The following is a 27,248-nucleotide window of genomic DNA, read 5'->3' as shown; positions in this document are numbered from 1 at the left end:
GAACGGTGTTGGTACCCAGAGAGATGGGGGTGACCCTGAATGGTGTTGGTACCCAGAGAGATGGGGGTGACCCTGAACGGTGTTGGTACCCAGAGCCATTTGGATGTGTGTCTGCACTTCATGTGTGTGGCCCTGAATAAAAATCACTATGTCAAGAGGAAAAAATAAACTCTCATGTTTTTAGAAACAAAAAGGACTTGTACCATAGGAGTTAGTGAATTTTCTATGCTGAATTTTAAAATAGTACTTTTAATAGTTATCTTCAAAATAGATGATGTTGGGTGGTGCCTGTGGCTCAAAGGAGTAGGGCACCAACCCCATGTGCCGGAGGTGGCGGGTTCAAATCCAGCCCTGGCCAAAACCTGAAAAAAAACCCCAAAAATACATGATGTTGCCCTCCAGGTGATGAGCAAACCAATAGCAGCAACAATGTTGTTACCAATATCTTAAAACATCAGTGCTCTGGCAACAGGAGTCTCACTGCACAACCTCTACTACGTCACACACAGTGTGGAAAACCCCAGCCAAGCGTCCTGATGTTCCCCTGAAATCAGCTACTCAGCCACTGATCAGCGTTCCACAGAATACTTAGTATTTTGAGGGCATGGCCATATTATCAGCTGAGATTTTTCTAAGTAATGCTGATCAGGTAGTGAGAAAAATCAATAATTTTAGTCTTAAGAATAAATCTTACTGTAGGAAAACTGCTGAAATCACTTGCACTGATATACAGGCACAGAAATGGAAAGAAAATGCTAATGGGTTTTCTTTTTTTTTAATTTTAGATTACCGTGAGGGTACTAACAATTAGGTTACAATGTTCACATCTGTCAGGTGGACTCTCTGTAATAATTGTGTCCTGCACCCAGGAGGTGTGCCACGTCCCCCTTCACTTTGCCTGTTAAGTGGGAGCTCCCTGATCCCTAGTGGGTTTTCCTGACAGGTTGTAAGTGTGAGCTCCCCGATCCCTAGTGGGTTTTCCTGACAGGGTATAAGTGCAGCTCCCTGATCCCTAGTGGGTTCTCCTGACAGGTTGTAAGTGGGAGCTCCCCGATCCCTAGTGGGTTTTCCTGACAGGGTGTAAGTGGCAGCTCCCCGATCCCTAGTGGGTTTTCCTGACAGGTGTAAGTGGGAGCTCCCCGATCCTAATGGGTTTGACTCCTGCCCCTGGGAGCAGCAACAGGCCAGCCTCCTTCCAGGGCTTCCCCACGATGTGGTTCATAGACTAAGGAGCGGTTTTGGAGGGAGGTGTGTGCTACAGGCATCTGCAGAGCTTCTCCAACCCTTCACACTTTGGCTGAGAAGCTACCAGAGAAGGGACAGTCACCAAGAATCATTTTCCATTCCCAGTTTTGAAAAGGGGCCTGTTTTCAGATACAGACCTCCCTGCTGCAGCAGGAACCCCAGCCACTGTATGGCACCTTCTCGTTCTCCTGGGAAAGGAAAACCAGGCTCATTTCCTTCATGTACGTTGTGGCCCCCTGAGGGGGAAGGTGCAGAGTGGTGTCAAACCTCGTGTTTCTCAGCCACACACGCCTTTCAGAAAGCGTCCCTGGTGTGACGTTTCAGAGGAAGTAAGGACACGTATGGGAGTGCTGCCTTTTAGATTTTCTACTCATGGAATTAAATAGAAATGCTATAAAAATCAGTCCTGAATGGCCTGGGCACAGAGCAGTAAAATTAAATGTGGACCAAAACTTGAATTTCTCTTTGAGGATGTCTGTGTTTTAACTAGCATAATCAATGCTTTCATGAAATTCCTCTAAAGAAGATAAAATACATGTGTTGTTAGAGATGAAGAAAAGAGAAAATAAATGTAGTAATTTGTCGATTATCCCATGGATAGTGCAGTGGGAGTCCCGAGCAGAGGTCGAGATCACGTGCCCTGTGCCTGAGAATGAACTTACCATAACCCATTAAAAGGAATGGAAGAGCCGTGGGATTTTTCCATAATATTTGGAGAATGTTTGGTTCAAGATAAAAGTCTTAAGTAGCAATAGTGGGCACTTGTGACGCGTTTAAGTTTCTCATTTGCCAGAATGAAGATGTAATGAGAGAGATCCCTCCCTCCTCCCTCCTTACACAGCTGCACGAGCAGATGGGAGTGGGGCTGTGAGTGGGGCTCAGTGGATCTCTCTCCCGGGACGCAGAGTGGGAGACGTACGTGTGATGGAAGAGGGTGACCAGAGCAGGCATGGCTCCGCGGGGAGAGGCCTGGCAGTGGTGTCTCCATCCGGCGGTGTCAGAATAGTAGGGCATGGCAGCTGCCCGGACACTGTCCAGCAGGCCTGTTGCCCAGACCTTCCCTTCTGAAGTCACGGCCGTCCTTAGCCTGCCAATAAAGTCTCTACCTCTGTGAGCTGTTCACAGTTTCTGTTGCCTGGAACTCAGAAATTGGACTGACACTATAATCTAATTTTATTGTTATTATCCATAAAACCTATTATACATCCCAAACCACTATTTTTCTAAAACTCTTTTGTTCTTCATGTAGATGTAAAACTTTATATCACAGGGGTAGAGCCTCAGTAAATAGTGGGTGCTTTTTTTTTTCCAAAGGTACAAAATATAGAACATGAAGTTTATGTTGTATTCCATCATAATATCTTATTAACTTGCAAAATATAATGACTTTCTCTGAAAGTAGTAAAAATCAGTTTCACTTACAAATAGCAAAGGCTGAGACATGAGCTGTCCATGGTCATCACTCTCCTGCATGGGAGGCTCAGAAGGCCCTGGGGTCATTGCTGTGACCCTCTGTATAGGAATCCAGCCAGCAGTGACCCTGTGACATCATGGACCCCCACATACTGGCCCTTGTGGGGCTCTGTGGCTCTCTTTCCAGGATTTAAATCTGGAATTTCCCAGGTTACAGGAGAATTTCTGTTTAGTTTTGGAATTATATAACACTTAGAACAGTAACACGACATTTATCTACTTACCACTTTATGAGATTTAATTCCTTTTTGGAGTTCATGCTTTTTGGCGTGAGGCAATCCTCCGAGGTGAGTGGCTCAGCGTAGAGGGCGCGCAGAGCACATGCTCCTGCCAGAGGGACTTCTGAGCATTCTTTGCTGACTCAGAGGGCCAGGTAGCCTGACACAGGAAGCCCATAGGTTATAAATAGAGCGTGAAAGTCACCAGGGGCTCAGGAAGGGGGTACCACCCGAAGGCAGGACGGCAGCAGAGGGAATGGTTAAAATGAAATGCTTGGTGCTTGCCTTTGGCATAAAAATTCCTGGTTATTACTGGCATCTGTTTAGAGGCCCACACTGGACATTGAGAAATGAAATGTTTTCTTTTTTTTTTAATTTGGGCAAAGCTTATTTATATTTATGTCACCATTTATCTTCCCGACTTTTCCTTTGTGCCTTTTTATACCTCTCAGCTGTCTGTTCTCACAGGAATACCGTGCGCTTTACGATCTTTATTCTCCGTACAGGCATTTATCGTATTTCTTGCCAAGCATTTAAAAAATATTCTTTGGGTTTTTTTTAAAGAACATAAAAAGTGATTATGAATATTGATCATATTTAGATATTCAGTATAAGAAATCATTGATGGTCTTTGGTAAAATAGCGGCAATATAACACCCAAGACTTTTCTCCAGCCTACTCCTGACGGTGTAACTGCCGATGAAAGCCGTAACATAATCAGTGTGCAATTTATCCACATCCAGAAACAAACTGCTATGTGGTCTGTTTCACTGACCCATCAGATCCTTTTGTAACGTCACTTAACAACAAAATTGAGGGTAGCAGGGCACTAAATAAATGTGATGCCTTCTTTCCATACTTATTTTATTTGTCCTATGGAATTTTTAAAATATAACTTGGAATTGACACTAATTGTGTGTTAGATAAAATAATGAAATGTAGATACATTTCATTAAAGGATAATTAATCATTAAAGGATAATTCTAAAGTACACAGCAGGAAACAGAAATTAGATAACACTTTCACAAAGATACATAATATATATATAACGTAATCATATAAAAGCTACAAAGAGCAAGACATCTACCTTGGAAGCTCTTTCACACCGTGCAGGTTCAGGGAATCAGTATTCACCTCTCGTGACTTACACTGGGTGTGTAGGCAATGAGGGCAGTAAATTAATTTAATGGTATGAGTGAAATGGCAGCATTTCCAACAGGAAAAGGTCATATCCAGTGTAGATAAATAGAAATTGAGAAAATAAAACCTATCTTCTGTGGTCTTTCATCATAAAATTTATATCCCATGTATATTCTGAATTTATTTAAATGCACAGTGTTTTTTTAGTTAAGTGATTGACTATATATTATCAATGAGGAAAATTTGCCTAAAATGTTAAAAGAATCATAAACCAGAAATAGTGGCTATGTTTATAAGAGGAAAAGGGTCTTGTGGTCTTTCTGCAAACTTCCCTTCCAGGTGGGAAATCTGAGATTCACAAACAGTTGTGCAGAGGAGGAAGGAACAGAAAATGTGGCTATGTCTAGGCTCTCAGGGAGTTGGGCAATTTCAGCATCACTTTAAGTAATTTAATTAATTGTTTTTAGTTAAAGAAAGGAAGAAAACAATAAAAGACCCAGAGAAGAATCTCAGATCTGTCATTTAACATGTAGGTATAGAAAATTGTAATTATTAATATTTGCAGGTTTTTTGTTTTTTTTTTTTGCCTGGGGCCAAGTTTGAACCCACCACCTCCAGCATATGGGGCTGGCGCCCTACTCCTTGAGCCACAGGTGCCACCCTGAAAATTGTAATTATTTTTCATGTTGATTATAAAAGACACATGGAACATGCATGCTTAGTATGCTGCCTGAAATAGCATAGGTGCTAAAAATAAATAAATAAATAAAATGCTTGCTGTTGTCATCATGACAGTCCTCTGTTTCCAGATAAATATTCTGAACATCAGTTCTAATTAGCATAAGAGGTGCTACCTAAAAGATGGAGATTAGATCAAATCAACAAAGCCCAGTATTTCTCTGAGATTTTGATAAAGTCTGTCATGTGTAATTTTTAAAGATATATTTTACTATGGAATATTTTAAGTTTAGAAAGAAAGCACAGGGATTCATACAATACCCACCTTTGGTAAACCTTAACATATTGCTGTATTTGCTTTAGAGCTACAGATTTTTAGAAGAAAGCACAAACCCCCGTCCTTGATCCTGCTTCTCCCACACGTGAGAAATGAATCATGTCCTGGGATGGGCACCCAGCCGTTCATCCACACTGGCATTTTTACTAAGTGTGTATGTGTCCCCTAAATCCCATAATGGCCACTAACAATAATCCATGCTGTGTGTGCTCTCAGACTGTCACCTGTAACCCTGGGGACCCATCTGCCAAAGGCTGTTTGTTACTAGGGAGGATCTTCTTTCCATCTTGACGCACGTTGCTCTCACCTGTGGTTTTATTCTGAGGGTTGGCTCGGGGTGACGGCATCAGTACGGAGGAGCTGTGGGCCCTCACCCCCATGCTCTGCCTTAGTACAAAGTCACATTCATGCTCCTTCAACAAGCTCAGTGAGGAGGAGTCTGGGGAGGGGAGGCCCTGCTCTGAAACACAGGTGTCACGCTGCCTGGCACCCCTGACTGCAGGTGCAACAGCCAAAGCGCTTCCTCGGGGAAGCACGTGGCAGGTGGTGCCCAGTAAGCCCAGCCTGGAGATCTCCTGACCAGATGATGGAGCTCAGTGGGTTCTCAGAGACGATGGGGCAGGTCACGTGCTTAAGCTAAAACTTTCACTTCAGGGCTGGAGTTTGCAAACGTCGAACAATAAGAGCATGAATTTCTGCTGACACCTTTGTAAGCTCTCTTCCACACCAACAAAATTAAAAACAGAATTATGTTGCTCAGTTTTTAGGTGTAAACATGCCTTCTTCATTTGAAACTTTTCTCAGAAACAAATTTTCTGTAAATGTAATCACAGCATTTTTTAAGAACAACATGTTTACAATTTGACAAAATGGGGTGGAAAACATATCAAATTCGTTTCCAAGTTATCAGTGTCACAAACAGTGCTGAGGCAAACTTCACTGAAAATGCTTCTCACTCGTAATTGAAAGAAAACAAAGACTCGCAGGCGTCTCCCTGGAAGTGGAGGGCTGCGTTTCTGGGCAGAGACATCTTCAAACCTGGTGGCAGGTGCCACGGTTACTCCCGACGTGGTCACACCAGCTTATACGCGGCTGAAGGGGGATGAGGTTTTCCATTTCTCCTGCTAAACACTTGTTTTTGTTTGTTTGTTTGTTTGTTTTGCCAATGTGCCAAGAATAAAATGGCTCTTTGGCTTTCTGTCTCCCTGGTTGCTCAGGAGTGTTTTCACAGATTCTTTTACCTGTGAGTCCAGAAGCACCTGTTTCTATTTTCTAACTGGTTTCATGACTTTCTTGAAAATTGTGATAATTTTTACACCTTATGGACAATGTTCGCTGCCACCTCATGTGTAGGTTTTTGTGTCTTTTTGGTCAGTTTAACTGGAAGTGTATCAGTTTTATCCATCTTTTATGAAACTAGCTTTTGATTTTGTGGACTGTATTGTTTTTTCCATTTCACCAATTTCTATTTTCTTTTCTTTCCTTTTTTTCAGTTCAATTTTCTCCTTTTCTGGTTCCCTACCTGTTAGATAGACGCGGGTTTAGGGTCTTCCTTTTCTTTTAATTCAGAGTTGTGGATTTTGTCGCACACTGTACGGGCTGCATCCTCCACGTGCTGAGATGTTTCTTTCCATTTTCATCCAGTTCAAAATATTTTTCAACTTCCCATGGTACTTCCTCTTTGGCTAATTCTGCCACTTTCCAAATATTTGGAGGTTTTCCAGTTATCTTTCTTTTAGTGATTTCCAGTTTAATTCCATTATGATGGGAGACTATTCTCTTTATGACTTTCAGTTCTCTTACATGTAGTAGGGTTTCTTTTGTGCCAGGATGTGGTCTGTCTTGGTGAAATGTCTGTGGAATCCTGAGAAATGTGTGGATTCTGCTTTTGGTGGGTGGAATCTTCTGGAAATGTCAGGTGGCTGACAGTGCTCAGTTTCATGTCTTTGCTGTGTTCTGTCTACTTTTCTGCCAGTTACTGAGGGAAGAGTCCAACGTCCACAGCTTTACTTGGTCTGCTTCTCTCAATTACTTCCATTTTTACTCAGTGCACTTGGAAGCTCTATTTTATTTTTTTATTTTTATTTTATTTTTATTTTTTGAGACAGAGTCTCACTTTGTTGCCATCAGTAGAGTGCCCTGGTGTCACAGCTCACAGCAACCTCAAACTCTTGGGCTTACGCGGTTCTCTTGCCTCAGCCTCCCAAGTAGCTGGGACTACATGTGCCCACCACAACACGTGGCTATTTCGTTGTTGTTCTTGTTGTTGTTGTCATTGTTGTTTGGCAGGCCTGGGCCAGGTTCAAACCTGCCAGCTCCACTGCTGAAAAACAGGGGCTGAGCCTGGAAGCTCTATTTTAAATGCATAGACTTTGTACATCTTCCTGGTGAAGAAATCTACTTGTCATTATGCAATTTTCTTTTATCGTCACCAGGTTTCTTTTATGCAGTCTATTTTGAAATTAATATAGCCACAGCTTTCTTTTCATCATTGTCTGAAAGGTATATTTTTTTCTTTCTTTTCTTTAAAAAAACATTTATTGAGATATAATTCATGTACCAAATAAGCAACATCTTTAAATTTTGTAATTCAATGTTTTTTAATAAGTTCTTAGGGTTGTGCAATAGTCACTGAAATCTAATTTTAGAAATTTTTAACCTTCTCCCTTCAAAAATAGCCATCCTTTCCCTTAAACACACTGCCGTGTGAGTTGTATTTGGGTCACACGGGTTCTGAGCGCAGGGCCTTGGAAGCGTGTAGAACTGGTGGATAGATGGGAAGGTCCACAGCACACCTGCACACTGCTCACTTGCAGGTCTTTGCTGTCAGTCACCGCATGTCCCCGCCTCTGCACCTGCTGCGGCTGGAGTGCGCCACCCTTGCTGGACAGTGTTCTCTGACGGCAGCGTCCCTGCACACATCCCCCCGGTGTTTGCCTGGCAGCCTGTGATCAGCATCCACGTGGCAGCAATGTGACGGAGTCCCACAGACTGAGAGGCGTGATTCACAGGGCATCATCCAGAACCACCCAAGGTCCACTCCAGGGCCAACCGGACACTTGTGGAAGGACAAAGGACTCAGTTCTCAGGAACCAATTCAGTATGTCGTGAGTCAGATACGACTCAAGCGGCACGCAGTGCAAAAACTGATTCTAGTGCCACGGGAGTCGCATATAACTCATGCACAGGAAAATCTACGAAATAACACATTTTTCATTAAATGGGAAAGGATTGTTTTGTTTTTGAAATTGGTATTCTATTTTTGTAATAAAACACCATGGTCTCAAGGAAAATTATCTTTCTTAGCAGCGATGTATGAGTGTATCTGTTTGAATATTTAGTGTAAGATTTTTGTAGGCAGCATTCAGACTGGTTTGTTTCTCGTTATCTGATCTGATAACCTTTAGTCAGACAATTTCTGTTTAGTGTTATTGATGTGATGGGATTTATTTACACCAGTTTTGTTATATGTTATTTGTCTACACTGTTTTTATTCTTTTGTTTCCTTTCACTGGCTTCTTGGGGTTATTCTAAGACTGTCTAATATCCATTTTAATTTCCCCATCTACATCTCAGTGGTGAGACTTTGAGTGTATGTTTTGGTGGTGAATTCAGTGCATGTAACACATGCACACCCAGGTCCACTCTGTTTCTGGTCAGCCGTGTTGACCCCTTCACCCTCCTGGACTGACCTTTACTTTGTGGTTGTCAAATGCGCTGTGTCTGTGTTTAAGGAAACCTCCCAGGAAATGGCATAACTCTTGTTTTCCACAGTCATAAGGGAGGAAAAATAGTTGGGAGAAACACCAGTATTTACCATTTCTGTTGCTCGCCTTCAGTCCTGAAGTCTGAGTTTGTTTTTGGTCTCATTTCACTTGCGCAAGAGGAAGGTCCTCCCGCAGCATCCCATGCGCACTAGCCCTAACACCTCCTCCTTCTCTCTCATTCAAACATTCTCCACGTTCTGATTTCTCTCTTAATTTGCCTGCTTTTTTGCTTTTCCGATTCCTTAGATAGATGTTTTGTATTTTCTCCAAAGTTTTAGTTGTAATAAATGAGAGAATTGGGGTGCAATAAGCTTAGTCCAATTTGGCCAAGTTTATGTATTCATTCCACAAAAATTTATTATGTTAAGGTAGTCAAATTCTTACCTTCAAGGTTTGTACTCTTGTTGTTCTGTTCAAGGACATATTTTTAAAGAAATTTTTAAAAAGAAAAATATCTTTCTTACACAGCAGCCTGCTATAAAGATATCTTCATATATATATTTAAATCAATTTTAGGTTTACATTTTTAAATTTAGAAACTTAGGCTACCTGAAATTTATTTTTGAGAATGGTGTAAGTTAGCTATGTAATTTTGTATATTTTTTGTAGAGAAAACAATTATTTCATATTTTCAAAATGTACTATCATGCCACTGACTTCCTCCTAGTACTGAGTGCGTTGTCAGAAATGGACTGTTCTCCACGCTTACCTGTAACTTGCCAGTTTCTTCTACAATATCACTGTCTTCTTCATGGCCTTTCTTGAGGACCCTGCCCAAACAAATTACTTGTCACTGTAACGTTGCTCCTATAACTCCATTTTTTATGCAATTTTTTGTTGTATTATAATCATGTGCGTGTATCCAGTAGACTTTTTGCTTATAGAAAATACATTGAATGCATCCTAATCACTTTTGTATTCCAAAGACAAAGTACTCAATAAATTGCTAACTCAATTTGTCCAACAGTGGCAACCACAGAAGAATTAACAGAAGCAGACTGATATATTATTCCCTGACTTAAAAAAAATTTTAATTCAGTTCTATGTAAAAACATATCAATAAACTTTGTAAATAGGATCACAGGCAGTCACTTCACTGGCTGGAGGATCTTAAAGTGAAGTGACATTTTATGTGATGATTGGCTTCTAAAGTTGTGTAATTTGAAAGTCACATGCCATGAAAATGACTCTGTAGGATTCCTGACATTGCTCATAAAGAATAATATGGCAGATTTTAGTGCATATAACTCTGTTCAGTTATGGCTGTGCATGTGTCAGTGATGGATAAAACAACTTAAAGCATAGAATAATAATGTACATCTAGTGTTATGAATTCTAAGAGAGTAGACTGCATAAAATTGCATTTTCTGAGGTTCATTTATTCATAGTTCACAAACATTTATTGCAGGCCCACTGTGCCAGGCATACTGGGACGCCTTAGTTTACAGAGCAAATATCTTTGCCCTCGTGGAAGTTAAATTCTAGCTTGGGAAATCAGACAATGAGCCGTATTTAAGTGAAATGTACAATTCACTAGAAGGTATAAAACGTGGAAAGGGGAAAGGAGAGCAGCAGGTAAGCAGAATGGTGGGACTGAGGAAGGCTGGGTTGAGCTGCAGTTGGGCAAAGATACGGTAAGGAAGTTGGGGTTCCCTGCACCAACATCGACGGGAGCATTCCAGGCTGCGGGGTCAGCCCAGCCCCTAGGATAGGGACAGACTGGAACTGCCAGCTAGCCAGTGGGGCAGGAGAGAATTAACTCTGCTGGTTACAAGCTGTTCAATGAAGTCGAAATTACTATTAGTTATAAACGTCAAGCGTAACAAAGGGAAACTTGTCAGTTATAAACTGCGACAAGAGGCTAAGTACATATGAAATACCAGTTATGGCTGCGTTGTATTGGAACTTTCTCCAAAATAGTCCCACTAGGTTTGGAAACTTGGATCTGTTCAGAGTCTAAGTAAAGGGTAAACGTTTGTCTTTTCTGCAAAGGGGAAGTACTATGTCTGCCTGCACAGACCCTGGTCCCCAGACTCCCAAGGATGAGTACTGAGACTGAGTCTCACTGATGGCGACAGTGATCACAGCAGTTTTACACAGTCTTTCAAATAAGAGGAAGAATTAAGTGCAGAAGGCAGGCACAACAAAGTGAAGTATGTTCCAGAGAGGGAGAGGAAAGGGTTGGTCTCCACAAGGGGATCAGCTCACTAGTTTATCCTGCCTTTGTCCTGGAATGATTGGTTGTGGTTTTCTGCCTTTGGGGTGATTGACAGGTTGTGCTTATAGACTAGATTATGTCACAGTTTTAATTAGATGGTAATGTGCTCTAGGTCAATTGCAGGTCACTAGGAACTTTTGCTATGAATGTTCCCATGGGGAATAGTTTCCAGTTGCAATTTGGTTCCTACTCCCTGCCCTTAGCCACCTCCTTGCCACCTGTTTACTGCCCTCCAGACCTAACAGAAAATATTGGACATATAACCTCAATTTCTGCTCAGGACACTGGAGAATTGGGATAGAGATGCCAGAGAATCTGGGTCCCAAATTTCCTGAAAATTTTGAACGAATTTCTGGCTGAAAAATATAAAGATTCCCATTGTGCTGACAGAATAAACTGACATTGATGAAGGAAGGTACTTTATGACCTTGGGGGACCTCAGTGGCCTGGCTCTTTTCTGATTTTTATGATCACAGATCATAAAACTGTCATTTCAGATTTGAAACTGTCATTTTGTACTTCTGACTATTTCTAAAACAAATGAAGTGTGATATTAGAAATAAGTGTCATGAAATCAATGATATAAAAAGCCTAGATTTTGAAGCCCAAGTGGATTTCAGGTAATATTTACTGTTTTCAGAAAGAATACGTTATTAAAAATATTTGCTTTCATGTTTTACATACTTTAAAAAAATCTTATCTTTCCCTTCTTGATCCTGACTGACATGGGTTTCTTTTCTCCAGCATTTGTCCCCACATGATTTTCCCTGACAGTGTCTTAAAGGCACAGTAAGTGACCCCATAGTGGCAATCACACGTGTGCTGCCAAATCCATTTCTTCCTCAGCACGTAGGGACACAGGGAGCGTCCAGGCAGGGCCAAGCTGTCATGTGACTGAACTAGCCAATGGGATGGGAGCCCAGGGACAGCCCCGCCCTTTCAAATCTTCCTGCTTGACCTTCTGTAGCATTTCCCACCTCCAAACTGGACACAGACTCCTCCCAGACTCAGGCCAGGTACATTTATGGTAACACAAAAGTAAGGTGACCAGACATTCTGCTTTTGGCAGGACAGTCCCGATTTTTAACAATTTGTCCCACATCCCATGACATTTTTAAAAAGTCCCGATTTTTGGAAAGAATACACGACAAGCTAGGGAAAAATGGGACAATGGGAAGGGAATATACAGTTTTCAGCTGCTGAAAAGATTACTGTAACTCTATTTGGGAATGAAGAGGTTAATGTAACTTCATTTGGAAATGAAAAGGCTAATATAAACTTCCTACTCCCCTCCTGGGCAAGGTTGCCCAGGTGGAATGGGTGTCAGAAGGAGACTGACTCCCTCCCTGGGTTCTAGGCAAGGACAGTTAGCTCAGAAGGAGCCAAACTGTCTGGAACAAACAATTAGCCCCTCCCCCTTCTCTAGAGGGTCCCTAACCATAAACAGCTCAGCCAATAGCAGCCCAGCAGGACAAAACACTGGATGATTTTCTCTATGGCTTTAAAAACCTCACCTAGCTTCACTAGCAGGTTGCCCTTCCTCCAGCCAGCTGAAGGAAGAGTGGCCCAGGCATATGCCTGCAAAATAAAGCACTTTTTGTCTTTACATGTGTGCGGTGGTCTCTCAGCAGCAATTCTGGTCCCAACACTGCCGTGTGGCTATTGCACCAGGATATGAGTTTTGTTATTTTTGTTAATTTTATAATGTTAAACTTTAATAATAAATAATTCTTGAGAACTGATTATTAAGAACTGCTTATCAAAGTTCACATTGTTGATCAGTTGTTAGAATTCAACCACCATTGTTTGGACTTAATGAACAGTGGCATTTTTTGGCATTGGCAACCACGAAAACATTTTGTAACTGTCTCTCAGACACATCGTACTGCATGCTAGTGCTAGTTAAACAAGTGATGTCAACAAATCAGCTATTCAGATAATTTAGGTAAGTAATTCATTTATTTATTTCATGAATTTAGCAGACAGTACTCATTTATATTTTATAGTGGTGGCAAAAAGTCTAGCACTGGCCTTGAAAATGACACTTATGACTTACAAGGTATCATTATTAAAAAAATATTGACAAGGAAAAGGTTAAATCTTGGGCATCAGCAAAAATCACAATAGAGAACAAATGTTTAGAAATATTTCATCATTTTGAAACAAACCATGTTCCATACAATAATGCACTAAAAATTGTGGGATCCACGCTGTCCTTACCAGGAACTAATGCTGTGACTGAACGCATTTTTTCTACGGTAAATAAAGTGTGGACATCAGAAAAATCACAATTAAGTGTTGAGACTTTGAAAGCCATTTTATGTGTGAAATAAATATAATTTAACAAATTCTTGTGAAAAATTTCATGACCTTTTAAACAACGACAGCAATCTACTAAAAAAAATTCACTCAAATGAGAAATATGCCAAAGAATAAAATAATACTATACATCTTTTTTTTTTTTTTTTTTTTTGGCCAGGGCTGGGTTTGAACCTGCCACCTTTGGCATATGGGGCCGGCACCCTACTCCTTTGAACCACAGGCGCCACCCTATACATAATTTTTTTTAATGTATTATATTTGTAAATTGTACTTATGTTGAAATTAAAAATATATATATTACAATACTATTTTCGCATTCTATGAAAATTTTTGTTGCTCCATATAGATCAAATGTTTAATTAAGAACCCCCTCCCCCCCAGTCAATGGTGTCCCGCTTTACCAATGTTAAACTCTGGTCACCTTATGACAAAAGGGCTTCCATTCATGAGATTCTGGCCTCTATATGAGCCTCTTTTGTGCCAAGCCATGGTATTTGTGGCTGGTCTGTCACAGCACTTGGTGACCCCAGCTGGCCCCTCTTCCTTGTGTATTTAACTTAGGATTTTATTGTTGCTGCTGAATGTTATTATTTTTGGTACTTAACAAAGTTTAGCCTCTATCATTTGGCAATCCTTATTCTTTATTTTTATTCTTTATTTTATCCTTATTGCTGATTTGTATAGTTCAATGATAGAATTATTAGAATGTTGCTTACCAGGAATTTTACTACAAAATAATGATCAGCAGTGCTTCCACCAGGCCACACTCTGCACATCCTCTCCCTTCTACATGTGTGAAGTTTATAACTCTCAGAAATTCCTCAGAAATTAATGGACTATTTTGCTCAGAGAGATAGTCAATTTCCTACAACTTGGTACCATGAAATATAGAAATATTTTAACATTTTCAGGACCTTTCAGTTTATTTAGTGATTATAAAGAATGGGTGACTCTGGCTGGTACCCATACTCTGAAGGGGGAAGCAAGGTGGGAGACAGAGAGGGTACTTTCCTTTCTTGAGGCCCAAGATGGTGTTAATGGATGCCCCTTCCCAAATTATAGCTGATGTTTTAAAATCCACTTGGACAGAGTTCTGTACACACCCAGTTTCATAACATTCATAATTATATTTAGTAGTGGAAAACATGTTTTAAGAAATTAATAAATTAAGAGGTAGAAAGTGTCCTGCAAAACTGTGTAAAGTAAGATCCTGTCTAAAGGAACGTTTGGGGCACTGTGCTCTGGCGATGCAGACCCCCGCTCCCCCGTGCTCTCCTGCCTTCTGTCCTTTCCTCATTACTCACAACTTTAACGTTGTTACAAAGTCAACGCTCAAATCCCACACCCCACCTCACAGGCTTCTCTCTCTTGTGGTTTTGTAATTCTAAGTATACACGTGAACACGGCAGGACCATTCCTCCTCCCAGGCCCAAATGGCACTTCCTCTTCTGGGCTCTCTCCATCCTCTTCATCCAAATCTTTTCCCAAATCCCAGTGGCCATTTTGTCTTAGAATGAGTTCAGTCCCCCTCTATGATCCAAAAGAGCAATCACATACATAAGTCATTAGGCGAATCATGCTGTCCTGTCTAGTGAAATTCCGGTATTTGAGTCTTGTCTAACTAATTTTACACATATATGTCCTGTTGTTCCATTTGAATGGAGACCTCTGGGGCGAGCAGGCCACATTTGGTGTCTCTTGTGGAACCTGCCACAGTGCTTCCTACTTTCACAGTCATTTAGAGCACATTTGTTAATTAGCAGACAAGGAAAGCTTCCTGGAAGGCAGTGTGATGAGTGCACACAAGGCCTGGCTAGTCTCAATGTACTGAATTAGCAGTGTGTCTCTACCACTTAACAGCCAAGCGACTTTGGTGAATTTCTGCACCTGTGACATGAGGCTGGTAGAATTTCACCTGCTTATTTCACAAGGTTGTATCTGCTAGAACGACCACACCTGGAAAAGCTTCAAAGATCTAAAGCGATCGTATGAAGACATTGGAGATGGGGCTTGGACGCCTCTGAGGATCTCATCAGGGAGAGGGGTTTATACTTGGACACACAAAGTGGGACTGTCGTAGGGAAGAGAAATAGAATTACAGGGTGTGTTCAGCATAGAAGGTTGAGTTGGAATGTGGTTTGTGTGAGGATGGACGACAAGAGGGCACAGTAATCAGTGTGGCCAAGAATTACAGCACTTTCTCCAAACATACAGGCCTGACTCTGTCTTTGCAGTTTGAACAAGATTTTTGAACAAGCAAATGATATACGTGCAAATTTTTTTTTTTTTTAGAGAGAGAAAAAAATTTAGTACATTAACTGGCATCCATTATGCTTCTTGATATGTGGAATAAGCCTTTCATATCATCCCAAGAAACGTATTTTAAAGGGAATTCCAGGACTCTTCTTTTCTGTTTGCAGTATAAGAGATTGTTTTCCACACATTCCCTGCACTGTATCCTGCTGTGATGTCATCCCTGTAACACTCCAAATATGTGCTACCGATTTGTGCTGAAACTACTAGTTGCTTATATTGATACTGCTAGATGAATTAAGAGGAAATAGTTCATATAAAATCCATGTCCTACCTGTCACAAATTAATTGCATTGCATGACTTGTAGTATGATCATAAACTTCTGTTCTAGAGATTTCAGTTAATATGGAGAAACACACACAGTCACTCATCATCGTCCATTTTTATTAATAACTATGAATTGACAAATGCAAATAAAAAAGTATTTCAATTATACTTAACGTGTTCCAATATAATCTCACTTACTATAAAAACAAAGAAGATATTATTTTCAAAAAAGCATCAAGATAAGTGGTACATTTAAATTCTCTCTCTTCCTCCTTCACCTCCTATCGTTCAGAACTAGCTAGTCTCGTTTGCAATACAACTTTTAACATGCCTTTTAAAGAATATTTTTCTTTTTATTTAAATCTGAGGCAACAAAGAAAACAGAATCCCAAGAATGAACTTAATTAGGTTCTTGGATAAATGACTATTTTTGGATTAGGAAGACCAACTCTTTTCCACCTAAACCACATATGCTGTTTTTGCTTTCAGACATTTATCTTAATTTTTAGAAGTACAGAAACAGTCAACTCTTTAATCAAATACTTTTTTAAAATGGCATTGTATCTGTGCTCCATCTTGCAGCTTTATTTAGGTGGAGCTTGCCTTCACACATGTGTTTTTCAAATTTCATTCTTTAACTTTTTCTCCCCTCCAACCTCTTGTTAGCACAGAGTGGAAATGGGATTTGCATTTGAAACACTAATATTCACTATTCAGTCAGCCAAGACACTTCCTTCTTTTAATTTCCATAAATGTCAGTAAATGCCTCTTTTCACCTTTGGGTGAACAGTCAATAGTAAAATCAATTCTGTGACAAATGAACAGCAACATGATTTTACATATGAATTATTTAACAAAGGCCATTTTATCCTTGAAGGGAAAGACAAGTTAAAAATCAGCAGCAAATTATTAATTTACACCTATTAAAATTCACAGAAAGGCATATCCATAGAAAGGGAAGAAAATTTATATCTTTTTTGCAATTAGTTCCTCTCATAGAACTTATACTGGCACAATAGGAAATTATTGGAAATTAATACATACATATATAATAAACCTCCTTAGGCCTGGAGACCATGTTGTATTTCCCTCCAGCTTAGAAAGGATTTAGTGTCTTGTAACTTGGAAAATTAGTTAACTAATTATAAATGTCTTACTTGCATGAACTCAATTTTTTTTTTGAGACAGACAGAGTCTTACTATGTCACCCTCAGTAGAGTGCTGTGGCTCACAGCTTGCAGCAACCTCAAACTCTTGGGCTAACGCGATTCTCTTGCTTCAGCCTCCCAAGTAGCTCAGACTACAGGCGCCTGCCACAACTCCCGGCTATTTTCTGTTGCAGTTGTCATTATTGTTTAGCTGGCCCGGGCTGGGTTCGAACCCACCAGCTTCGGTGTATGTGGCTGGTGCTTTAACCACTGTTAAAGCTGAACCTACATGAACTTATTTTATCAAACTCTGTTCACATCTGAGTGATGCCTCCTAGGTCTTGGGAAACCCAAGTATGAGTAGGGGAATGGAACCTAGATTAGTGTCTTGAACTACTAAATACAAATCAGCAAGATTCAGTGACAAAATAAAATCAATTTGTAACCCCATACTGAGTTGTGGCGGTGGTAACCAGTATCTTAAGCAACATTGTTATTGTCTAAGGATTACTGCTTCTGTGAAGGAATCTTCTTGTTGGAAACCTGAATGGAAGAGATTTTGTGTGAGGATGGGTACCCTAGCCGTAGGGAAGAGGGTTTGGAGTTGGATCATGATTATTTATGTATCTGCCAGCACATGCTGGGAGCTTGAAATGTTGTTGGGTGTCCAGAGGCATACATATTCACGGAATGCAAATGGCTAAGCATTCCCCTCATGCATTCCTTCCTTAGAAGCAGAAAGGAGGACGTGGTGGTGTTACAGGTGCCACCCAGGCTGTGTTCAAGGCAGTGTAAGCTGACTGGAGGCCGTATATGCAAAATGCTGCCCCCCTACGTGCAGCCCACACTGTGGTGGCTCCCAGGGTACTGCAGCAGCCTTCCCTCACTCTGAAGTGGGTCCGTTTGTCAGGTTCTTTGGGAGCCGACGGTGTCACATTTTCCCAGCTTTCTATAAACTGTGGCTTTCTGCTTTCTCCTTATTGAGTTGCAGTGGCCCTCAACCCCTGAAGCTTTACGATCTCTTCTGAATGATACATTTAAAAATAAACACTGCAGAATATCTCGCAAGTATCTTATTAGATTCACCACCAAACAACTTTGTTTTGAAAGACATTTACACGGACAGAAAGCCTGTGCCCTGATCTCAAAGCCTGGGTTTTGTGCCGGTCATAGACTAGTACCATTTTTCCATGCCATCCAAAATTAATAGCTCTGAGTATGTTATAAGTTTATTTGATCTCTTAAGCCTAAAGCATTGCATTCTTTGGCCACCGAGAAGTCCATGGTGACTGTTCCCCCTCTCAGGGGCCCTGCCTGCCAGCCATTCACACCCACTTAGGCGTGTCTGAGCTCCCAGCAAGTAGTGGGCATGGGACCACCCACACCCTGTGGGATTTCAGAGCAACAGAGCATTTTTAATAAGTTCCCAGGGCTTTCTAGTGTTTGAAAGGGTTTTAGCTGAATCTGTGAAATGTGAAATACATCTCATGTATTTAAGAATTCGTTCAGGGTCTGCCTGGCATTGCTCGAAGGCTTTCTCTTGTTCTCTTTCCCGACCGATGGAGGTAAGGTGTCCACTTACCCCCTAAATTAAAAAATAAATAAATAAACCCACAAATTTATTTACCGTGATAACATTTCTCTCATCTCTGTAACATGGTCCAGGCATTCATATGCTTATGCCATTTAAATTCTCTGAGCAAATACACTGGCTGCTTTGTGCTGGGCAGAGATTAATTTACTCATTTTGGACTCTAAAGGACACCGTAGTCGTGTCAAGCAGTCACCAATTCTGCTCACGTGGACTGGTTCATTTCTTCAACTAACATAATAGGTATGACTGATCCTTTTTAAATGAATAAAAGAAAAATCTCCTAGACCTTTACTATGTCTTAAATTATTTAATAACAATGTTAATTAAATGTATACATACATAGTATTACATAACATGCCTATATCCTTTTAGCTCTCATTACAGGTGTAAAACTAGAGTAAATTTACCAGTGAGTAGAGTAAAAACCTATGAAAAAAATTAAAATTCACAACATTCATGTTAAATGTAAGATTTTGTTTCACTGAAATGATACTTCTGTTGAAAACATGAGTATTTTAGTGACTCTGCAGCCGTCAGCCTCTGTGCACCTCCACCATATGGGCTACTGGTTAACCAAATCTCTACCACCTTTCTATTGGAACCGCTGGTCAACTATTGAACCTACCCTACTCTATGATATCATTTATTTTTTATTAGAGGAAAAACCTGTATTTGCATATTTACCATTAATGTGCAATAGTATAAAAATATTACTTGTGTCAAACTACTTGTAAATAAAATAAAAAGCGACAAAACAAAATCATTGAGCACTAGCTTGAAAGGTAGTGCTCAATGATATTCAAAGAAAAATTACATTACTTTTTAAAAACGTCATGAAAATATAAATGCAAAAAATTTTAAATTGTCCAGAAAACTTGAGGACCCCTAATAATACAAGCCCCAATTTCAGAAGCATTACAGAAAACATAATACATACATATTATAGATTACATAAAATCTGGTTATATTCTTTTTATCTTACTCCTAAAATTCATAAAATCCCTAAACTTTTCATCATTTTCTTTCTATATGACTTTCTTTAGTTTTAAATCAGATATAAATCATAGTTCTGTTGTTCAGTATTTTGAGAGTTTTTCTTACTAATAAAGGAAGAAACTATGTTATATTTTCAAAGGGCCTTAAATTTGGAGAAGGGCTTTCACATAGCATAATTGAAGGCAGTGGTCAGGATGATCATAACTCAGCAGCACACCGAGATTTCCTCCCGTCTGAGGCTAATGAGGCCGAAATCCCAGCACCCCTGCGTGTCCTGCTCCTCTGCTTGTTCAGGCTGCGCTTAGTAGCCCACACGTGTGACTCAGACATCCTCGCTGAGTCAGCATGCCGTAGAGAACTACCATGATCCCACTTCGCAGGTGGGGGGACTGGTGAGTGCTTGTTCAGGGTTATGCAAGTAGGTGGCAGATTAAGGATTCTAATCCCCACAACCTATCTGGTTAAGGATTCCAATCCCCACAACCTACCGGTATCTCCAGAGCCCAGGGTTCCCAACCGCACCGTCTCTGCTCAGAACAGCTTCACATTCCTTGTGAGTTTGTCATTCCATGTTAAGGAATGAAGTTCAGAGTCCCTCCTGTCACCTACCTGCATCGAGTTCTGTGGAAATCCCCTTCCCTGCCTTTTCTTTTCCCCTTTTCCAACTGGTTAGTTAGGTGACAATCTCACATCTTAAAATTCATATTCCATCCCCTGAAGCTTCTTCAGATCTTACCCTTTTCACAGGGATGTGCTTTGAAAAGAGAAGAACAACAAACAAACCAAAAACCTTCCTCATTTCATCCCGCTGTCTCTGTGCCGACTGTAACAACTTAAGGCACGTGCATGTTCTTCTCACCTACAATCGCCTGTGAAAGCGGGGCACTGGCCGTGCTCGTGGGGCACAGGGCACCGAGCACAGAGGCAGCACTGTGCACACCAGAGGTCTGTAGATGTGACAGCTTTCTACTCTCCTAATTATAACACTTCCTTCTGGTTCTAAATGTAATGATTTTTGTGTACAAAGACTATTATATAAAACATTCCAGAAAATAAAGTAAATCTGTGACTACTTATCTGAATGGGTAACGGAACAATATGGGGTAAAGATCAATCTTTTAAAGCGATGGAAAACATGTTAAAAGCTGAAAGATCCCACTATGGCCTCCTTTCTGTCACATCAGCCAATCAGGATACATTTTCCCCAGTGTGAAGCCAGCAGCCTCCAAGCTCACATTGCCAGCAGTATCTCTTTCCAAAAAGAAATGATTTCCTTTCAATACCTAAATGAGAGCTTTCATTACAACATCATTACTGCTTTTTTAAATGGTAATATTTAATTTTGTATGAACTATCAAACAATGGTAAAGGAAAACACGACTGGTTTTGTGGTTACCACTAGGATGTAACATTTAAAGGTTGGATGAAAGTTGATGGAGGTGTTTTTACAGTGCTGAATAAATATTTTAAACATTTTAGTTGCTTATATGTTACTGGTTCACCATTTAAATAGCATTTTATAGTGGCATTTATTTTTTATTCTGAAATGTTTAACACTCTTTATGACAAATATGATTCTTGCATTTCACAATCTTAACAAATATAAGAAATATAAATAAATCACATTTATATTTTACAACTAAGTAACTAACATCTTTAGTCAGGAAATCCTGGCTGCCTCTCTCGTCTTCTGTTTACCATTTCACAGATCAGAACTTTAAAACACCTTCTAACCTTTGCTATGTTGAAGGTAGTGGTCTATCAGGTAATTTTGCACAGAATTCTAACCTTCATTTGAGAAATAACCTCTGAAAAGTATTTTTTTAAATGAAGATCAATAATATTAATATTTAGAATCTTCTTTAGGCCATTATGGCAACTACCCTTATACACATACCAGATTTTACTTGATAGCTATTAATCTCTAAGACAGAAAATAAGGATGGTTCCACAGGATCCCTGAATTAAAATGTTTATTCTAGATGTTACTCAATTGTTGCAAACATCAGTCAAATTTTTGCTCAAGGAACCATGAAAGCTCTTGAGTTCTGTACTTGCTACGTTATTCAAAACATCAATATTCTCATTAAGACAAGGCTTTCTAATGGTGTGTATGCACAAGTTTTACCTTTTATAATGGAGTTGGAATGCAGATATTTAAAATTGAGACGCTTTGAAAGGGAAGAAAACTTTTTTTTCCTAAAAAGAGAAGCAATGACTCAGGGGATTTGGGATCTTTTTTGTCAAAGTCCCTCCTGACAAGTCTGATCAGACCCACGGCTGCTGAAAGTCACTCTCAGCTGACTGGCTGCCTCTGTGCTTCCCTAGACTGACTCAGTCCTCAAGTCTGTTCCTGTCGTGATGCTTCTGAAGAGGGTTGCACCTAGTATATTTTTGGCCTTTATGAAAAACTGCTGAAAAGGGTTTAGGATTTAGAAGAAATCTGAAGTAGATGCAGGCCATAGGGCCAGCGAAGGGTAACACCAACTGCTGGGTCGAGATGTGGAGCCTGTTTGTCTCATTTTTATGCTTTCCTCTTTTGCACTGTTAGGAATAAATTGGTCTCTATTTTTATAGCCTCTTCTCTACCTTTCTTGCCTGTTAGATTTACCTGAATATTTATTAATGTACTTTTTTCTTACATTACCTGTTTGATTAAATGTTCCATCTGCTCTTTCAGAATTTTCACTGGAAGGTAAAACCTGCATCCGCGACTTACTGCATCCTAACAGATCTGATTGTTTTTACCACTTTCCTGATTTCCAAGAACTTTAGGATGTCTAAACCCTGTTTAATCCCTCCTGGGTTTGCAGTTACTATGGGCTTGCACTCATGTTCTTCGTGTAATTTGAAGTCTATGAGACATTCCAAACATGTAATTTATACTTACCCATGAGTTCACGAATTCCAGTCTTCATGATTCTGTATTAAATTTCCACTTTTTGATCTGGGTTCATTTCCCTTCACCCTAAAAAATGCTTAATTTTGTCTTTCTATTAGTACAAGACTTCCAGTAACAAATTCCCTTATTTTCATTTGTCTAAAAACACCTTTATTTCATTTTAATTTTTGAGGGCTACTTTTATTGAGTCCAGCATGGTGGGTTGAATCATCTTCTTGCAGTAACTGAAGCTGCACTTCATTGATGTCTGGCTTCAAGTCTTTCCAGGGACAATTCAGCTGCTGCTGTCATCCGGCTCTGAGCCTCAGTGGAGAAGCAGCCTGCTTCCCTGCCTCGCTTCTCTTCCCATCCTCATGCTTGATTCCCCTGTGCTTTGGACTGAGACATTTTTGTTTCATGGCACTGAGGATGACACAGGTCCAGTCCTGCCTTTCAGGACTCCAGCCCCACACTCCAGACTTGGGCCCCCACAGTTTCAAAATCTAGCAAGTGATTGGGAGAGGAGGTTGGCCGTGTGCTTGAGTCTGTCATGTCCCCTGTTGGAGTCTCACTTCAGAAGTACTTCTATCATTGCCGGGATCTTGTTCTGCATTTTTATCTGCTTTGGCCTAAGACACCAGTCACCCCTCCAGTGGAATAATTCCAGGGATGTCCCTGATGAAATGGATGTGCATTTGAGGATCCTAAGTTTTCAGTGGTTTTCTCTAGTCCTGTGCACCTGCAGAGTGTCAGAAAGACTCTCCAGGCCTGCAGAAGAACTCAGTTAACAAATGCCTCCATGAGGAAAAAAAAAAAAAAAGGCAGCTGGTAATTATCAGTTCATCTCAGAAAGCTTTGCTCCCTGGGGAATTTTCTGCATATGGCAGGACTTTCTCGTGTTTTAAAAATACGATTTTTGTTATTTTCTTTTTAAAATTTTTACAATGGGAGCAGTAAGCTGCTGCAACCTACTTCTTCCTCTGTGGGACTAGGAGTTCCTAGCTTTGTTTCCTAAATAAATGAATAAAAAATGGTGTCATTTTAGGAAAGATGATATCTTAAGAAAGCTTTGGGAAGATACTCATCTGAGATGGCACAGACACTCTTCCATCAGTGGAGGGTTCTCTGCTAAGAGTAAGTCTATTGACGGCATTTTCCAAAGATCAGTGCTGCCCACTGCGCATGTGCCGAGAAGGCAAGCACGGACACAGGGCATGCGCAGAGCAGACAAACAGAACACTGCGCATGTGCAGAGTAGACAGCAGGGGGTGGCTGTGCCCCGCGGCACACGCTTGTGAGACAAGGTAGAAAGTCAAGTGCGCTCTTGTGGAGACAAACAGGTATCACTCACGTTTTTGTTTAGAAAAAGAGAAGGGAAGCCCGGGCCAGGCACACAGGTTCGTCGCCTCTGTCAGAGGCAGGGTGACAATGGCTGGGTGGTTGATTGGTAAGCGGGTGGAGTGACGGTTCAGAGCCGAGACTCCGGAGCCAGACCGCTGGTTTCACCGCTTTCCATCTGTCCATTGCCGACTGCTCTGTGCCTCAGTTTCCTCACCTGTGAAACAGTGGCGCTGACTTCAGAGGAGCACATGCATTACATCTGTAAGGCACTTCGGAAGGGCAGGCGCGGTGGGAGCCGCCCTGCGCTCGTTCCCTCGCCGAGCTGGGCGCGCCCCGGCCCTGCTGCCTCGCCGGAGAAGCCGTGCGGCTCCTGCAGGTGCCTGTGCAGCAGGAATGTCCCTTTCCTATCCTGGCGGGTCTGGGCACCGGCTCCGGCCCTCTGAGCTGCACAGCGCATTTCCTGCCGACACGCAGCGACGGCATCGAGGGACCAGCAGCCACCGCCTTCTCCTCCCCTGTGGCTGTCCCTAAATTCAACTTGACAGATTCCTTTTGTGAATAATCAGCTCCACGACTCAAATTATGGATCCTAACTATGTGACTTTCATCCCTTAAACGCCGTCTCCTTCATACTAGCCTTTAAAGTCCTCCGCCTCCGTCAATAGTAGGCTCGGGTGTTGGTTTTAGAACTGAAACAGAACACCCCCTCGCCCCGCTACGTTCAGGTGACCATTCCCTCCATTAGAGCCTCAGCCACCCGTGTCCTGCTTCACTTTCTGTTTTATAGAGGGGCCGTGATGAGCTGGGAGTGGAACTAGAACTCCCAGCTAGTTGGATTGGTAGGGTGATGACTTTCCCCCAGATTCTCATCAGTGTTTCCAGAATCCCACCTTTTGAAAAACGAGCATATTTACTTAGAATTGCTAGAAAATAATAGATGTCTACAGTGTCCAGACATTACAGATGACTGGCTGTGGGCAGAAACAGGATCAGCAGAGCCACTTAACCTGTGTCCTGCTGTGCTCACTGCAGTCAGGGGGCCCCCCATAACCTGCATGGTGCTGTGCTTACTGCACTCAGGGGGCTCCCCGTAACTTGGGTGCTGCTGTGTCCACTGCAGTCAGGGCCCCCCCATAACCTGTGTCCTGCCGTGCCCACTGCAGTCAGGGGCCCCCCCATAATCTACATGCTGCTGTGCTCACTGCAGTCAGGGAGCTCCCCATAACCTGGGTGCTTCTGTGCCCACTGCATTCAGGGGGTTCCCTGTAACCTGCATCCTGCTGTGCTCTCTGCAGTCAGGGGCCCCCCATAACCTGGGTGCTGCTGTGCCCTCTGCATTCAGGGGGTTCCCCATAACCTGCATCCTGCTGTGCCCTCTGCAGTCAGGGGGCTCAACTCTGGCTCCAGGCGCCCAGGGAAGAGGGCTCAGCCAGTACAATTCCACTTTTTGATGCTGTCCTGCAAAAGGACACTTGAAGTTTCCACCTTTGAGGGCTGCTGATCGGGGCAGGGCACAGTTGCTATTTTAGCTCATTGTTGAGATTTGCTGCCACAAAAGTGAGCACACAGCCATACCCCAAGGAGGCAGCAGGCATTCTCAAGCCCGCTGGTTTGCCTCCAATGAGCTCTTGGGTATTCTCATGGCTGTCTGGTGCAACGCTTAACACTTGGAAATAGCGTGATGTGATTCTCTGTTAAATTGCCCTTCTCAAGGAGGGCTCCATCATTGGGTTCCTGCCCTATGGTCTGCAGTGGGGTCCTGCTGCCCTCGTAGCCGTGTACGTTGACTTCTGGACACGTAGAGTGGCTCCTGTTAGCAGGAGAAAATCTGTTACAGACACAAGTGTCAGAGAGGACATGAGATGTCATGGGCAGCCAGCAGCAGCAGAGGGCAGGCACTTGCTTATCGCTTATACCACGTGCAGGTGCAGAGCGCACTGCCCTCCCTGCTTCCTGGTGCTTTGCTGCCATCATCACCTCCATGCACAGCTGACTTGGGCGGGTGGCACCATCTCCAGAGGCAGCAGAGCCTGGAGCTTTTGCAGAAAGTGTTGTCTCTCCCTGCCGCAGTCTGGCCTCTCTGCATGCATCTGGAGCTGCTGCCCGGGCACACGCAGTCACTGCATTTGGTGCTCCTTTTCCTTCTCTCCCTCCCACAGGTCATCCACCAGCTGAGGCTCTCTGAGAACGAAAGTGTAGCCCTGCAGGAGCTGCTGGACTGGAGGCGGCAGCTCTGCGAGGAGAGGCAAGGTTGGCAGCAGCTCCTGAGCCACGCCGAGCCCAGGGTGCCACCCCCGCCGCCCTGCAAAAAGCCCACCATGCTGAAGAAGCCCGAGGGAGCCGCCTGCAACCGGCTGCCTTCTGAGCTCTGGGATAGTGGCATGTGATGGGGCCTGAAATGCAGACTCACCAAATAAAGCTGCCTACTGACCCAAGGCTGCACCCTCAGAAGGCTGCCTCTGACACCGGCTGGGTCCTCATCCATTCACAGACCCAAAACAGCACAGGACGCTGCCACCAAGTACAAGAGATGCCCTGTGTGCGTGCGTGTGTGCGCGTGTGTGTGCGCGTGTTCTTTCTTATCCATTTTGTGGTGACACACTGATTTTCAGGCTCCATGTTTATAGGGCCAGGCTACTCCTAGGTAGCAAGAGAAAGCCTGGGAGCAGTGTGGACAGGGTGAGGGAGGACAGAGGAGCCATCCATGCACACTCTGTACAGTGGTTTTTATAGAGCTCAGCAATATGTTTATTGTCCTTCCAATGGTTTTATTATAATACACTATACGAGACATATATTTTATTTCTTGGTAGGTGTTTGTGTTTTACTGGAGTTCATACCTGATAATTATTTACATGTTTATGACTGTATTTTATAACTTTATGCAACTGGTGGTGCTCCCTTTCTTCAAAATACAAATTTTTAAAACTCATTCCTATTTTCTTTTTCCTCTACACGTTTTCCTTTAACTGAAGGTACCTAAAAATCTCGAGACCTTGTTGTTTAACTTCGCCATTGTCAACCCTTGCATAATGTGGATCGAGCCCCACGTTTTAGATTTTATTCTTCAGTTAGGAGGAAGGTCTTTGTCCTGTATTTCTGGATGGCTGGACTGTGTGCCCTTTAGTTAAATTTCACCTCCCAACTTCACCATAGGTTGCAGGAACTCATGCAGCACTCCGTGAAACACGAGCAGCTGCAAGTTCATCGCTGGTGTGTGAGATGGTCATGTTCATTTAAAGGTCTGAACAGTGCAAGTATATATGCTGAGATTTACCAGTCTGAGCAGTGCAGGCTGCATCAAGACGG

The 27,248-nt window shown here is 42.0% G+C and overlaps 1 protein-coding gene across 1 annotated transcript in view; it reads left to right on the top strand.

Annotated features, from left to right (window-relative positions):
- The window catches only part of MYO16 (myosin XVI), a 407,489-nt gene extending 381,163 nt beyond the window's left edge, over window positions 1-26,326 (top strand). The window contains exon 31 of the mRNA XM_003800011.3: window positions 26,099-26,326. Within this exon, the coding sequence (XP_003800059.2) occupies window positions 26,099-26,326 (228 nt within the window). The remainder of the gene's footprint in view (window positions 1-26,098) is intronic.
- Window positions 26,327-27,248: the final 922 nt, after the last annotated feature.

The sequence above is a fragment of the Otolemur garnettii genome, unplaced genomic scaffold (assembly GCF_000181295.1).
Source record: "Otolemur garnettii isolate 467f Iridium unplaced genomic scaffold, OtoGar3 scaffold00161, whole genome shotgun sequence".
NCBI lineage: Eukaryota > Metazoa > Chordata > Mammalia > Primates > Galagidae > Otolemur > Otolemur garnettii.
Note: the sequence above shows the minus strand (reverse complement) of the source record. Positions and strands in the feature narration are given on the sequence as shown.